Source organism: Anser cygnoides, chromosome 1 (assembly GCF_040182565.1).
Source record: "Anser cygnoides isolate HZ-2024a breed goose chromosome 1, Taihu_goose_T2T_genome, whole genome shotgun sequence".
Classification (NCBI taxonomy): Eukaryota; Metazoa; Chordata; class Aves; order Anseriformes; family Anatidae; genus Anser; species Anser cygnoides.
In genome coordinates this window covers 25,238,889-25,251,692 of record NC_089873.1, presented here as the reverse complement: position 1 = coordinate 25,251,692, position 12,804 = coordinate 25,238,889, and the positions used below count along the sequence as shown (strand labels likewise).

Sequence of the window (12,804 nt, the reverse complement as noted above, 5' to 3'; positions counted from 1 at the left end):
AATACTGGTATGAAGCTTACAATATTTTCTCTTGATTAGTAGTGCTCAGTTCTTGAAACAGTTTCTTAGCTTTCTCTGAGATTAGCCTTCCTAGTGCAGAGGAAGCCACATTGCATCTGCTGTAGTGTCAAGATTATTTGTATTTGTCCATATAATCTGTGTGTGCTTTGAGGCAGTTGTCTTTGTAGATAGGGACCTACTGGGATTTTCAGAAGCTTTTTAGCAGATACTAAAGATATTCTTTCATCAATGATTAAAGCATATGATATTATTCCCCCCAAAAAAAAGTCCTTAGCAAAAGTTTGTGACTGAGAGAAAAATCCTGCAATCCATGGTATGCTTGTATTCTTAAGACAAAATAATAATAGCAACAATGTAAGTAAGAACTTGAAAGTGATTTGGGCTGATGGCTGCACTTTGTCCACATTTCAGACTATTCTCTGATGTCTCCTCCATGCCTTGACAATATGGCCAGTATCTCAGCTTTTATGTTGTTCCCAGTCGCCTACTGATGTCTGTGCACTGCATGTTCCAACCCTGTGAGTGCCCAAACTATTTTTCTCAAATGTTTTTATGACCTCTTCCAGATCCCTGTTGAATTGAGCACCTCATAGGCTTTCAATGTGTTTTTCGTGACAGTGCCTTTGGTGTCACTGGGGAAATATTATTCCATGTTGAAGATGAAGCACATTAGATTCCTTACAAAACACTGGCAGCAATTCCTTTCAAAATATAGCTGCAATACATGGACATGCTACTCCATCAATTCACCCCATTAATCCTCATCTCTCTATTTAATGTATTTATGTGTCTTATGATGTAGGCGATATCTTCATATATGCCTTAGTGCTTGATGAAAAACAATAATCATTTTTTCCCAGACAAAAGTAGTAGTGAACTGAAATTTGTTAGGAGATTACCTTATGTAAGAGCTTTCTAGACCTGTTTTGTGCACCCAGGAGCTTCAGTTTAATGAAGTTAATATTGAATGTTGATCTGAACCAGCCTGAACCTCTGGTTCTTTGGGGGTTCATCTATCACTGAATAATACAGCCAGACAGAGGGAGGCCATTGAATAGAAGTCAATATGCCAACTGTTCCTTCATTTGTTACTGCCATATTAGTAAAGTTGATAGAGTGGAACTAATCCATCTGCTCACAATTTATTCCCTAGCAATAAGATACAATTTCACTGCTTCATGAGCTCACTCTTTGACTAATTTCATTAGAATTCCTTTCATAGCATCATTTTTAATCACTTTTCATCCAGTTTTAGTTACGTGTAAAGTAGTAGAAAAAGATGGACCAAGAAGAGAGATGAAAGGATTTCATGAGAAACCTGGGTCAATTTAAATACAACCATATCAAATAAAGTGAAGTCAGCAAGCCTACAAAGGCCAACAGAAAAGCGTTCAAAATTACCTCTTTCACAGTAAGCTTTGTTCTGTCATGTCTCTAGTGTAAACATAGTCCAAGGAAATAGGGCAGCCCTGACAGCATCTATATGGTGAGGCAGAGCTGTGGTGCCTCAGGAGACGTGGGCTGGCTCTCATGCCGGACAGCAGCTGAGTGACTGCCAGGGTCAGTGATGGGCAGTGCTGGCCAAAGGCTGCAGGGTCAGAGCACGAAGGATGGGAAGGTCTCTTCCTTTCTTTGCCAAAAACTAGTTCCCAGACATGTGTGGGCTTAGGGTGTTAAAAGGATGTGGGATTTTCGATATGTGTTCGTTGTATGCAATGCTAAAATGAATTCCTGCAAGCTCAGTTAGATTTCTCTTATTGTTTAGTTTAAAACATTCTGATATACTGATTCTTTATTAGTAGATTTGGTGTTCAGTGCTTTGGGTGGGTGCAGTCTCAGACATGAGTACTTGAGCAGAACAGACCAGTTTTTCAAAGTGCTGAGCCCACCATTCCCATCAATCAGAGTGTGTTCTGAAGAGAAGCAATTCTTTCTTCATAGAGCAGATGGACTTCAAAAATGTTCCCTCTCAACTGATATTGACTGAAAGGTCTCTAGATGTACATAGGAAAGCTTTGTTCTTATTTTATTTGTTAGTTTCCAGCAAATCTTCTGAAAAGATAAAAGAAACTCTACTAATAAAATACCAAACCAGTCTCACGAAGAGTCAGATCTAGCTGTGCACTGAAGTACTTAGTACAGGGGAACTTTTCTGTTGATTTTAGTCCAGACATTTCATGGGGCCTTTTATGTCTGCTTTTCAAAAATGAAGGTTTGCAGGGAGAATAGGCACTGAGCAAGAGCTATCATTTAAGTTTACATGTCTGGCTCTCATCTTTGCCATGAGTGATTGATCGTAAACATACGTAAGATCACAAGAAGTTTAATCTTTGGGCAAGGCAAGAAGGATGTCACATCACTGCAGCACCTGAAGAAAACAAACCAAAAAAACTCTGCAAGCTTAAACTCTGCAAATTTAGGACTCACGTCTTTTGTAATTTGAAAACACACCAAACCAAATGGAATCAATGACTTAATGTGACTTGCAAACTGATTGTAATTATTCAGTAACAAACCAGCCATATGAATCTTCTGTTCATGATATTGTCTGAGGAACTCAATTAGAATCAGTTTTTGTTTGTTTAAACACATACCCTGTGCAGACGTATGAACAAGAAAATCCCTGTTAAGTTATTTTATTGCACTATGTTGAGAGCAATAGCAGCTCATTCAGGAATTTCAGGCTTTCTTGTGAAGTCCTGTGTAAATTGTTTTACTGCAAGGTAAGAGCTTTCTGGTGTTAATGTTAGTTGAAGTAATACTGTCAAATAGCTGCACCATTTGTCCAGACCTAGAGGCTCCAAGACAACATCACAGTTTAATGCTAGAAGATACTGTGCCATCCATTTTGTCATAACAGCTTTCCCCAGTAATAGAGCATTATTATAGAGCAGAGAACAGGACAACTGTACAAAAGAACCCACATATATCTGCTGTTTCTCTGACCTTGCACAGAGATGCACAAAGATGACCTAAGACTTTCGAAGTCAACAGGAAGATTTTTTAACTTTTTTTTTTTTTAACCATGTAATGAATTGAAATCAGGTTAAGTATGAGATAATTATTTCACTTTATTTTTCAATAAGCTAATCAAGACAGCCCCATATTTATTAAATTCCAGGACAGATTCATATCTCCACCAATATCAGTGGCACAAATCCTACTGTCAAATTTCGCCTTGACAATAGGAGGACACAATTGTTATTTGCTCATTGGTTCAATTTAGGCATAGCATCCTAGATGTAGCATTTAATGGAAATAGTGAATGATAGTTCATGACAGTTTCCTAATTAATTTTAATATCATTGTGGAAAATAAATATAAAACTCATCATACTCCGATAAAGAAAAGACTGATGAAATCATTTTTTATTTTTGGAGAAATTGCATTTTATTCTTTGTTTCAGTTTCAAGAATGCTCTTTCTTGAAATTAACACAGTACAGTAAAAGTGTATTTCCATCTGTGTTTCCATCGAGTGCACCCTCAGTAAGTTTGCAGATGACACCAAGTTAGGTGCGTGTGTCGATCTGCTCGAGGGAAGGAAGGCTCTGCAGGAAGATCTGGATAGGCTGGAGCGATGGGCTGAGGCCAACTGTATGAAGTTCAACAAGGCCAAGTGCCGGGTCCTGCATCTGGGGCGCAACATCCCCAAGCAGCGCTACAGGCTGGGAGATGAGTGGTTGGAAAGCTGCCTGGCAGAGAAGGACCTGGGAGTACTGGTTGATAGGCAGCTGAATATGAGCCTGCAGTGTGCTCAGGTGGCCAAGAAGGCCAACAGCATCCTGGCCTGTATAAGAAGCAGTGTGGCCAGCAGGTCTTAGGAGGTGATTGTCCCCCTGTACTCGGCTCTGGTGAGGCCGCACCTCGAGTACTGTGTTCAGTTTTGGGCCCCTTCGCTACAAGAAGGACATGGAGGTGCTCGAGAGAGTCCAGAGAAGGGCAACGAAGCTGGTGAGGGGTCTGGAGAACAAGTCTTACGAGGAGCGGCTGAGGGAGCTGGGGTTGTTCAGCATGGAGAAGAGGAGGCTCAGGGGAGACCTCATCGCTCTCTGTAGGTAGCTTAAAGGAAGCTGTAGAGAGGTGGGGGTTGGTCTATTCTCCCAAGTGCCTGGTGACAGGACGAGGGGGAATGGGCTAAAGTTGCGCCAGGGGAGGTTTAGGTTGGATGTTAGGAAGAACTTCTTTACTGAAAGGGTTGTTAGGCATTGGAATGGACTGCCCAGGGAGGTGGTTGAGTCACCATCCCTGGAGATCTTTAAAAGACGTTTAGATGTAGCCCTTAGTGATATGGTTTAGTGTAGGACTTGTTAGTGTTAGGACAGAGGTTGGACTAGGTGATCTTGGAGGTCTCTTCCAACCTAGACGATTCTGTGATTCTGTGATTCTGTGATTCTGTGTAGTTTGTTTGTAACTAATTAGAAGTGTTAAGCATATGCAATTCTTAAAAAAAAAAAAAAAAAAAAAAGAATTATTGAATGTTACTATTACTAATATTCAGTTTATCCAGAAAGGGCACCATCTGTATTTTTCACAGAGTATTTAAAAACAAAAACACATTAAGTAGTATTTCCATGGTTTAATTTTCATATTTTCTCCTTTGTCATAAAATGATCTTTTCCACTATTATGTCTCTCTCTCTTTTTTTTTTTTTTTTATAGCTTTTCAGTTTTGATGAAAATAAAAATAAAAATAGAAAACATTCATTGTGTTCTGGTGAGTTTGTAACAATATAGAAGTGAAGGTAAAACAATGAAATAGAAGATAGTTAACATTCTTTCTGAATCTAATACTGACCCCAGAAAGCTCCCATCTTCTGATGAAACAACTGGCAACTGGCAATGCTGTATGGATTTACTTTTTACAAAGTAATTTGAAGTGAAATTCAACTGAACTAAGGTAGACATGTGCTTCTGAATCATTCTAAGACTCATTTTACAGGCGAGGGAGAAAAGCACTTTAAAGATGTGATCCATTTTGTCCTAAAGTAGACATTGAAAATAGCAATGCTATTTCTCTTCAGAAACAATAAAGCAAAGTTATAACAAGCAATTTGTACAGCCATACATACTGTACCTGTTTAGAGTTACCAAAAAATAAATTGCCTCATATCACAAATGCTGTGGTGTAATGTATATCATGTCAGTGGATGCTTGAATATTATGGCTGTAAGACACAATGTTAATACAAGATACTACTTAAAATGTAAGAACCTGCAAGTGCTAAAACATATGGTCAAGAATCACTGTTAACCTGAGTATTTCCTCTGAAATTTTTGGGAGCTGCTGGAACCTTCATATACCTTCCAAATAGAACAATATTCAAGTTTTCTAAAATCCAATAATACTCTCCATTTTCAGATTTACAGATGTTTTCAGATTGATTGATTGATTGATATTTCAGATTGTTACTGCTAATTTTTAGACACCTGACATTAATTATTTTTTACTTTACATTTCTGCTCATGTCTATAAAATTTAACAGAAATGATCAAACTGTGAGAAACTAAGCTTTTTATGAGGTGTGGTTCCAGTGTATGCCATTGCATTAGGGGTTGATTCAATAACCAGTCCATATTCTTGCATGCAAGCATAAACAAAGACAAAATATTTCGGTGTTAATTGTGGGTCTTAGTGAATTCTAACTAGAACATGAAAATGGCCAAATTCTTTTCAACGAAGAAAATTAATTAAAAGGTGTATATTTAAAAAAATAATGTCCATTATATTTTTTACCCTTATGATAGTGTCTGAAGTTTACTACAGAATACATCTCACGTGAAGACTGTTAGATTATGTGTATAGTTATATTAAATCCTTTCCTCCTTCACCTCTAGTAAGTTTTTGTAATGCCTCTGTTAGCTCAAATGTTTTCCCCTTGAATTTTTTTTCTCTCTCTTTATATGAATTTTTCTTTCTTTATGCACCTGTACGTTCTCAAGCTAATTTGAGGCATTTCATGACAGAACTATGTTCCCTAGGACTGTAGATATGCATACAAAATTGCTATGAGCAAACAAGTAGAGATTTCATGATAAATAGCGACAAAATAACATTACTTGAATGTTATAAGTGTTTGCCTTAACAAATTTTCTTTTTATCTTAGCAAATGTAGTGTTATGTACATTGACTGTAGATTGGGATAATTTTTTGCAAAACCATTGTTTGAACAGAAAAAAAATTATTTTAAATTTCATATTAAGAAAATATTGAAGAGCTAAGTATGAATAAATTGTAGAACCAACTCCAAATAATGTTTTTCCTTATGTGTCATTGAAGAGGATTTCAAAGTCATGTATCCACATGTATCCAGGTGCAGTGCTGTAATTTTCACTCCTTTCATTTTAATTCAGGACTGTGGTTCTCAAATCCATCCAGAGGAGTCCTGTGGCTTGCAGCCTCTGTCTCATGAATACCTCTCCAGAATTTCACAGACGATGCTTAAGACCTGTGAAGCTGGAGACACAAAAGGTTTGTACTTAATCTTCTCTCTTCTGAAAACTAGCTCACACACTTCACCAAAACGAAACTAGAAAAAAAATGTTTCCTCTTCTCTATGCACATGCACTAACCTAACAATAGATATAACTAATCACTTGTAAGAGTTACAGATTTATAAAATCAGATTAATTAGTTTGACAATTTTTAGTTCAACAAATTCATTATCAGTGATCCATCACTTCATGTTTTATTGTCAGTTAGCCTGTAAAGTTCATTAAAATAATGAAAGGGACTGTCTAAATTATTATTATTATTATTATTATTATTAATAATAATAATAATAAAATTGAAAAGAATACAATTTGACTCATTTCAATTTTATATTTCTACTTCTCTATTGGAAGCAAAAAAAAAATTACAATTTCAAATTAAGCAAACAATAAAGTGTTTGTTTTTACATGTAAATATCTGAAATAACGAGATGGACAAAACAGTGTGGTTGAAATGTCTTTTTTTTTTAAGTAATGATTATATATCAACAAGTATGATCAAGAAAGATAGGTAGAATTGCAGGTATTCATCTTTAGGTCACATCTGCGTGAAGATTTATGCACGTGTACCTTAACAAATATGAGTAATCCACAGGACTACTTTTGTTTGCAGTCCTATGCGTGGCTTAAGTTGCTTCTGCGTTAGTTAGTAATTTTGTTCAATTCTTTATTAGACGGATGAAAAATAAAACCAAACTCCTGTATGGTCTACTACCAAAAATGTGTTTTTTTATCTTCCTGTAGATAGGAGCAGCTTCTCACAGCAATGAACTTGCACAAACTCAAGGAATAATTAATACAAAGTAACAGGAATGCTTGAATTGCCTGAATGTTTCACTTGGTATGAAACATAGGGACCTATATTTGTTTTGCAGTGTTAAATGAAGGGAACACACAAAGGAGACACTGCTGTACCTGACAGCATGTTTTAATCACACAAGTTGTGAATCATAAAGAAGCACAAAATAGCCTATGCTATTACATGAGGATGTAAACTTCCTGACTAGAAAGCCCAAACCAAATTGACAGAAGAGTCCTTCTGGGGCAGACAATCTCCTTCTCTTTAAATATAATGTGCTTCTTCTGAATGCCATATCTAGCTAAGGAGAGCTGAATATAACATATATTTACAAGCTTATTGCGAATAACATATAGATTTAAAATGGAAACTACTTCAGGAAATGTAGTCTCAAAGGACAAGTCTATAAAAAAGGGAAGAATCATTTTGGCTTATGAAGTGAAAGATTGCCAAGAGGTGTCTAATGAGCCTAGAACTGATGTGCAGTATCCAGCACCAAGTGGCTGTATAGTTTAATGTATGTCACAGCTTCAAACTGGGACTGGAGTTTTGGAACTGGAGCCAAACAAATGGCTTTGTGTGCAAAATCATTAAAAAATTTTAACAATAAAACAATATCCTAGTCCTAGACTATCCTAGACAGTGAACATTTTCCTAACACATATGGGAGTAATTGCAAATTCCCAGCTAAAGCTACAACGTCTCTTTTATTTAAATAACTTAAATTTTCAGAGAAGCCAAGCCATGCCCTGTTTCCTCTAAGAAGAGAACTCAAAACTTCTGCAGAAGTAAGGTAGCATCATAGGTTCTTCTTATGCTAGGGAATGGCTTAGTTATACAGGAATACTTGAGGTACTATTGAAACAAAATGTATCTGTGCTGGCCAAAGCTTGTCATGTTGATGCAGACATGGGCAGAGGCTGAGGCAAGGAAGCAGAGGTAAAGATGAAACCTTAATTTCTCTGAAGTTGATGGTAAAGCTTAGGAGTGTCACCAGGATTTCATGCCTCATTTCTACTCCTGTGATACAGTATAGAGGCAGTAGCAGAGGGTCTAACCAAAGGTGGAACTGACTACTCCCATCCTACTATGCTTCATGACACAGTTCTCTGGAGGAAGCTCAGCATCTTACTAAATATGCACTTGATTTATCCATTTCTTTCTCTTTTATTGATATATGTGACGAATATTGAACAGGGGAAGTTTCTGTCTTTACATCTTGTTGGGACCACAGAAGGAAATTATGATATTTATAGCAACAAAAATCCTTTTCCCTTTAGAAAATCCCCTTTGATTCAATGGCTTTTTAACCAGGCTGTCATAGAAAAAACAGCCCTCTGTTCAGTATTGCTATAGTATTATTAATGACAAAGAAGTCAGCAAGCAGCAACCATGTGTTTGGCTACTCAGAGAGAGAGGCAATCATGTAATGACCATGAGAACCCCAAGTTGTTCTGAAGTCCTGCAGGTGAATTAAGCTATTGCACTCTGTGGAAATTTGGTGGAAATTTTTGTGGAAATTTGCAGACACCCACAATCTTATGCATTTCTATGTGAGCACATTTTAAAAGTGCTGTGGGGCGTTGTTGTTTTCATTGCTTCTTTTACTGCTACCATGATTTCTAAAATTTTCTTCTTAGATGCAAAAAGTTACTATTTTGAATAGCTTTCCACAGACACACAGACACAGTTGAGATCTGTGGTCTATGCTACATCTTGGATATAAAAAAAAAAAAAAAAAAAAAAGAAACTGATAAATACACCATTAAATCTCTGTCCCCATGGAAACACACCCAAATATTTAAAATAGTATTGTGTCAGACAAGTAAGAGCTCATACTTTCTGTTTATGCTCAGAAAAAGGCTTCTTCAGTCAGCATTAGAAGTCACTTCCATGAAGTATTCAAATAACTATGAGCTGCATGACTTTTCCATGCTTCTCCATCTTTAATAGGTTTATGAATTTGTCCTGCCATCAAGGCGCAACAATAATAACATGAAAGACATGGGACATAAAGCACATGAAGCAATAAAAGTAATTGTTGTGCAGGTATTCAGCTGATACAAAACTTGTTGGTGTGGCAGGGAATACATTATCAGTAATAAGTATGTGGAGAGAGTAATGCGAAACCCATTACAGCCAATTGATTGACCTCAACTTAGGTTCCCACTTTGGTCAGAAATGGTCAATGGCTTCCCTTTATTGAAAGTAAATTTTGGCAACAATTTTAGTGAAATGTACATTGGTTTGGACATGCATGGAAAGGAGGAGTTCTGTTGTTTTTTTGTTTGTTTGTTTTTTGTTTTTTAGGTTGGATATTAGGAGAATAAATCAACAAACTACTTTTAGCTTCAGTTTAGTTAAATATTTAAATTCAGATTTGAGTTTTCAGATTAGACTTTTTTTTTTCCCTGTGGATAATTGTTTGCACTATATAAAAACATTGCTTTTGATCTTGAATGTAAAATATATGTATTTGTGGCTATGCCAATGGTAAAGGCTGAATAAAAATAAGAGTCTGAAAACCCTGTCCAGAAGAAAAAATGATCAAATTAAGAGTATAGCCTTTACTGGTTAAAACTTTGTGACTTTAGGCTAACATTTGTGTGCTTTTTAAATACAGGTAAACACTTCTGATGAATTTTTTAAAAGGGTATTTAGTTTTCATACCAGTTAAAGAGAGCTGTTTATGGGAGTACAGGCAATGTTTAATCTCCTATCCTAAGCAGAAGATTTATGATAAGCCTCTTTAATGAGCCAAAAATCCAGTTTACCTTCACTATTTCTGTGGCAACCTGTTACTTAAAGGCTTTCATGAAACTTTGTTTTTAGCAGCTTCAGTTTGGGAATAAACTTAAACTCACAGCAGCTTACTCTTGTTCTCTCCTTCAGTGAATGCTAGGTAAACTTGCCTTTGCCTGACAGAAGCAATGCTAACTCTCAGCTGAAACTGCACAAAACACAGACTCATTTAAATTATAGTGAAAGTTACATTGTGTGCCACTACCTCACAGAAGTGGAAATAAATAAATTAAAAAAAAAAAAAACTTAAAATTACAATAGAAAATAAGTTTAATTTCCAACCTAATATTGTTTGTGATTTTTTTACTGTTGTCATCCATTTTTATATAAAAGATTCATTTTATCTTTTAATGAAATTTTATTTGTGAAGGTTAGGAATGCAGCTACTAAGTGCTGTGAAGGTACAAGAGGAAAAGTTCATAACAACTAGATTTAAAATGCATACATTTGAATAATTTTAAAAATCTATGTAAATATAGCAACTGCATCCATTTTGTGAGCATTAAATGTCAGTGCTTCCTATAAACATAGGTTTGTCATGTTCTCTATTGTTCTCTTTTTTTTTGCCACTCATCTTTAGAATATGCCAAAAAATTTATATTTATTTTTTTCTCAATACATTTAGAGAGCTATTGAATATGAATCTAACTATTTTAAAGATTTTCAAAAGGTGCTTATCACTTTTAATTGCCAAAGTTTAAACTTTTAGTGTTCAGACATTTCGGATCCTTAATATTCATTTTATATAGTTCCACTTTTCTAGTTTATTACCTAAAACCAGATCAGCTCATAAATATATATGAAGTAAAGCAGAATGTTCCATAAAATGAGGGATCTCAGATGTTGTAGCCATTGCCAGAACTTTTATGTATTTGATTTGAAAGAAAAATTGCAATGTCAGAAAAAAAACTGCCCAGTTTTCATATATTTTTTAGATATAAATCACTGCCCAAAACAACTTTCAGATTGTTTCTGAAGAACTGTACAGCAGTGGTAGTCTCTGAGTCCAAACCTCAAACCAACTACCCATTCTGTCTATACTCAGAAAGCAGAAAGCAATGCAAGGTATTTACATGGCACCTATTACTGTGTTATCTGAGTCCTGGCACTTTTCAGTCCATTCACTTGAGCGCAGTGAAGCTTGGAATGACCACTTAGCCACAGATTGCAGATGGGGCACAGAGGGAGCACTGAGGGAACATGATCCACCACTGGCCACAGAAATCTTGGAGTGCCAAAGCATGCCTGGCCTCGGTGGTGGAAGAGCACGTCCTGCTCCAAAACTTGGGTAGTCACTGTGTAGCTTTAGGTAAAAAATCACTTTAATCCCTGGATAAAAACTCTATGTAAGGTCTCGCCCAATAACCAAAGGTCAGGCCTCTCTTCTCCCAAATAAATTACAAAGTTGCAACTATACTACTGTTCTGTCCTAAAGGATTTTGAACTTTAAGCGGTAGTAGGTTAGCTAGAAGGACAAACAGCTTGGTGATTAGGACACAAGGAACGTGTTTTCTGAAGCTACTCTGTGTGAGGAGCACTGAGCAGCTCCACCTCCCTGCTCATGCCCTGGCACCATGGTCTGCTCAGGAGACCAGACCTGCTGAGGAGAGCAGGTCCCTCCTGCCTTTCTTCACGCTGCGCTGAAACAGGCCGCTTGCCCAATGGTGGCCTTTAGGAGCTAGGTTAGACACGCTGATGCACAGTGCAATAACATCAGCGTCTCAGCTTTCGTTCATCTGCAGCCTGCCATCATTTCTTCACGTCACCTGCAAGTACAGCTGACATGGGGTGCTTCTGGCATGGAGCAGAAGCAGCTGCAGCAGGGCAGGCTGCTCAGCAGCCAGAGCTGCACGGTCGCAGCACTGTGGGAGGCATTCTGCCGTCAGAGGTGCCACTTCATGTTCTTATACAAACAATTCTTGGCAGTTTTATTTGGGAGGACTTTTATCTGCCACTGACCAAAGCATTTGCTTAGGACTTTCCTCCAGTTCAAGCACAGGCTGCCTCCCTGGAAACCTCCTCGTTCCTGACGTAGCAGCCGGCTCCTCCAAGGCCACTGGGGCTTTGCAGGGTTGCTTCGCTCAGCCACCCACTCTGTCCCTGGTCTGATAAACGTTGATAAATAGCAGCCTTGTTTTGTGCTGTGGCTTCTTGTGCTGTAACAATATATCAAAGTCTGAGAAGCGCACCAGGCTGGCTGCTGCGCTTCTGTCTGGTAGGAGAGGCTGCAGGTCTGCTCTGCAGACATTTATTTGCTGGTGAAGCCATTTCCTGGTCTGCAAGGAGAAACCAACGTGTGCTAACAAGGCTTGATAGCACTGACACAAGGATCTGGGGGCGTCTGCTTTTTCTTGTGTAACTCCTTTAATCTGAGGAAAAAGCAGATTTTGCTGGCATAACTACATAGACACACACAGTCCTAGACACACAGAATCCCTCTGATTTCCAGTAGGATTTTGGAATTAAACAGCTTTAGAGAACCAAAATAACTAAACCATTCATCCTTACCTAACAGATGCCTCAAACCCACTGAGTTCGGATAATCCCACTTTATAGTCCTGAACTGCAATTTTTTTTTATTTTTTTTATTTTTTTAAAAATAGGGATCAGGCCCATGTATTATTCATCTCACTAACTTCAACCACCTGACATGCATATATGTATAGTCCAGTATGGTTGTCTGAATTCTCCCAA

General features: G+C 37.4%; 1 protein-coding gene across 3 annotated transcripts in view; it reads left to right on the top strand.

Annotated features, from left to right (window-relative positions):
* Positions 1-12,804, top strand: part of CPED1 (cadherin like and PC-esterase domain containing 1) — a 152,753-nt gene that overhangs the window by 117,935 nt on the left and 22,014 nt on the right. For all 3 annotated transcript variants that reach the window (XM_013194593.3, XM_013194592.3, XM_013194594.3), the window contains one exon: positions 6,372-6,489. In XM_013194593.3, the coding sequence (XP_013050047.3) occupies positions 6,372-6,489 (118 nt within the window). The remainder of the gene's footprint in view (positions 1-6,371; positions 6,490-12,804) is intronic.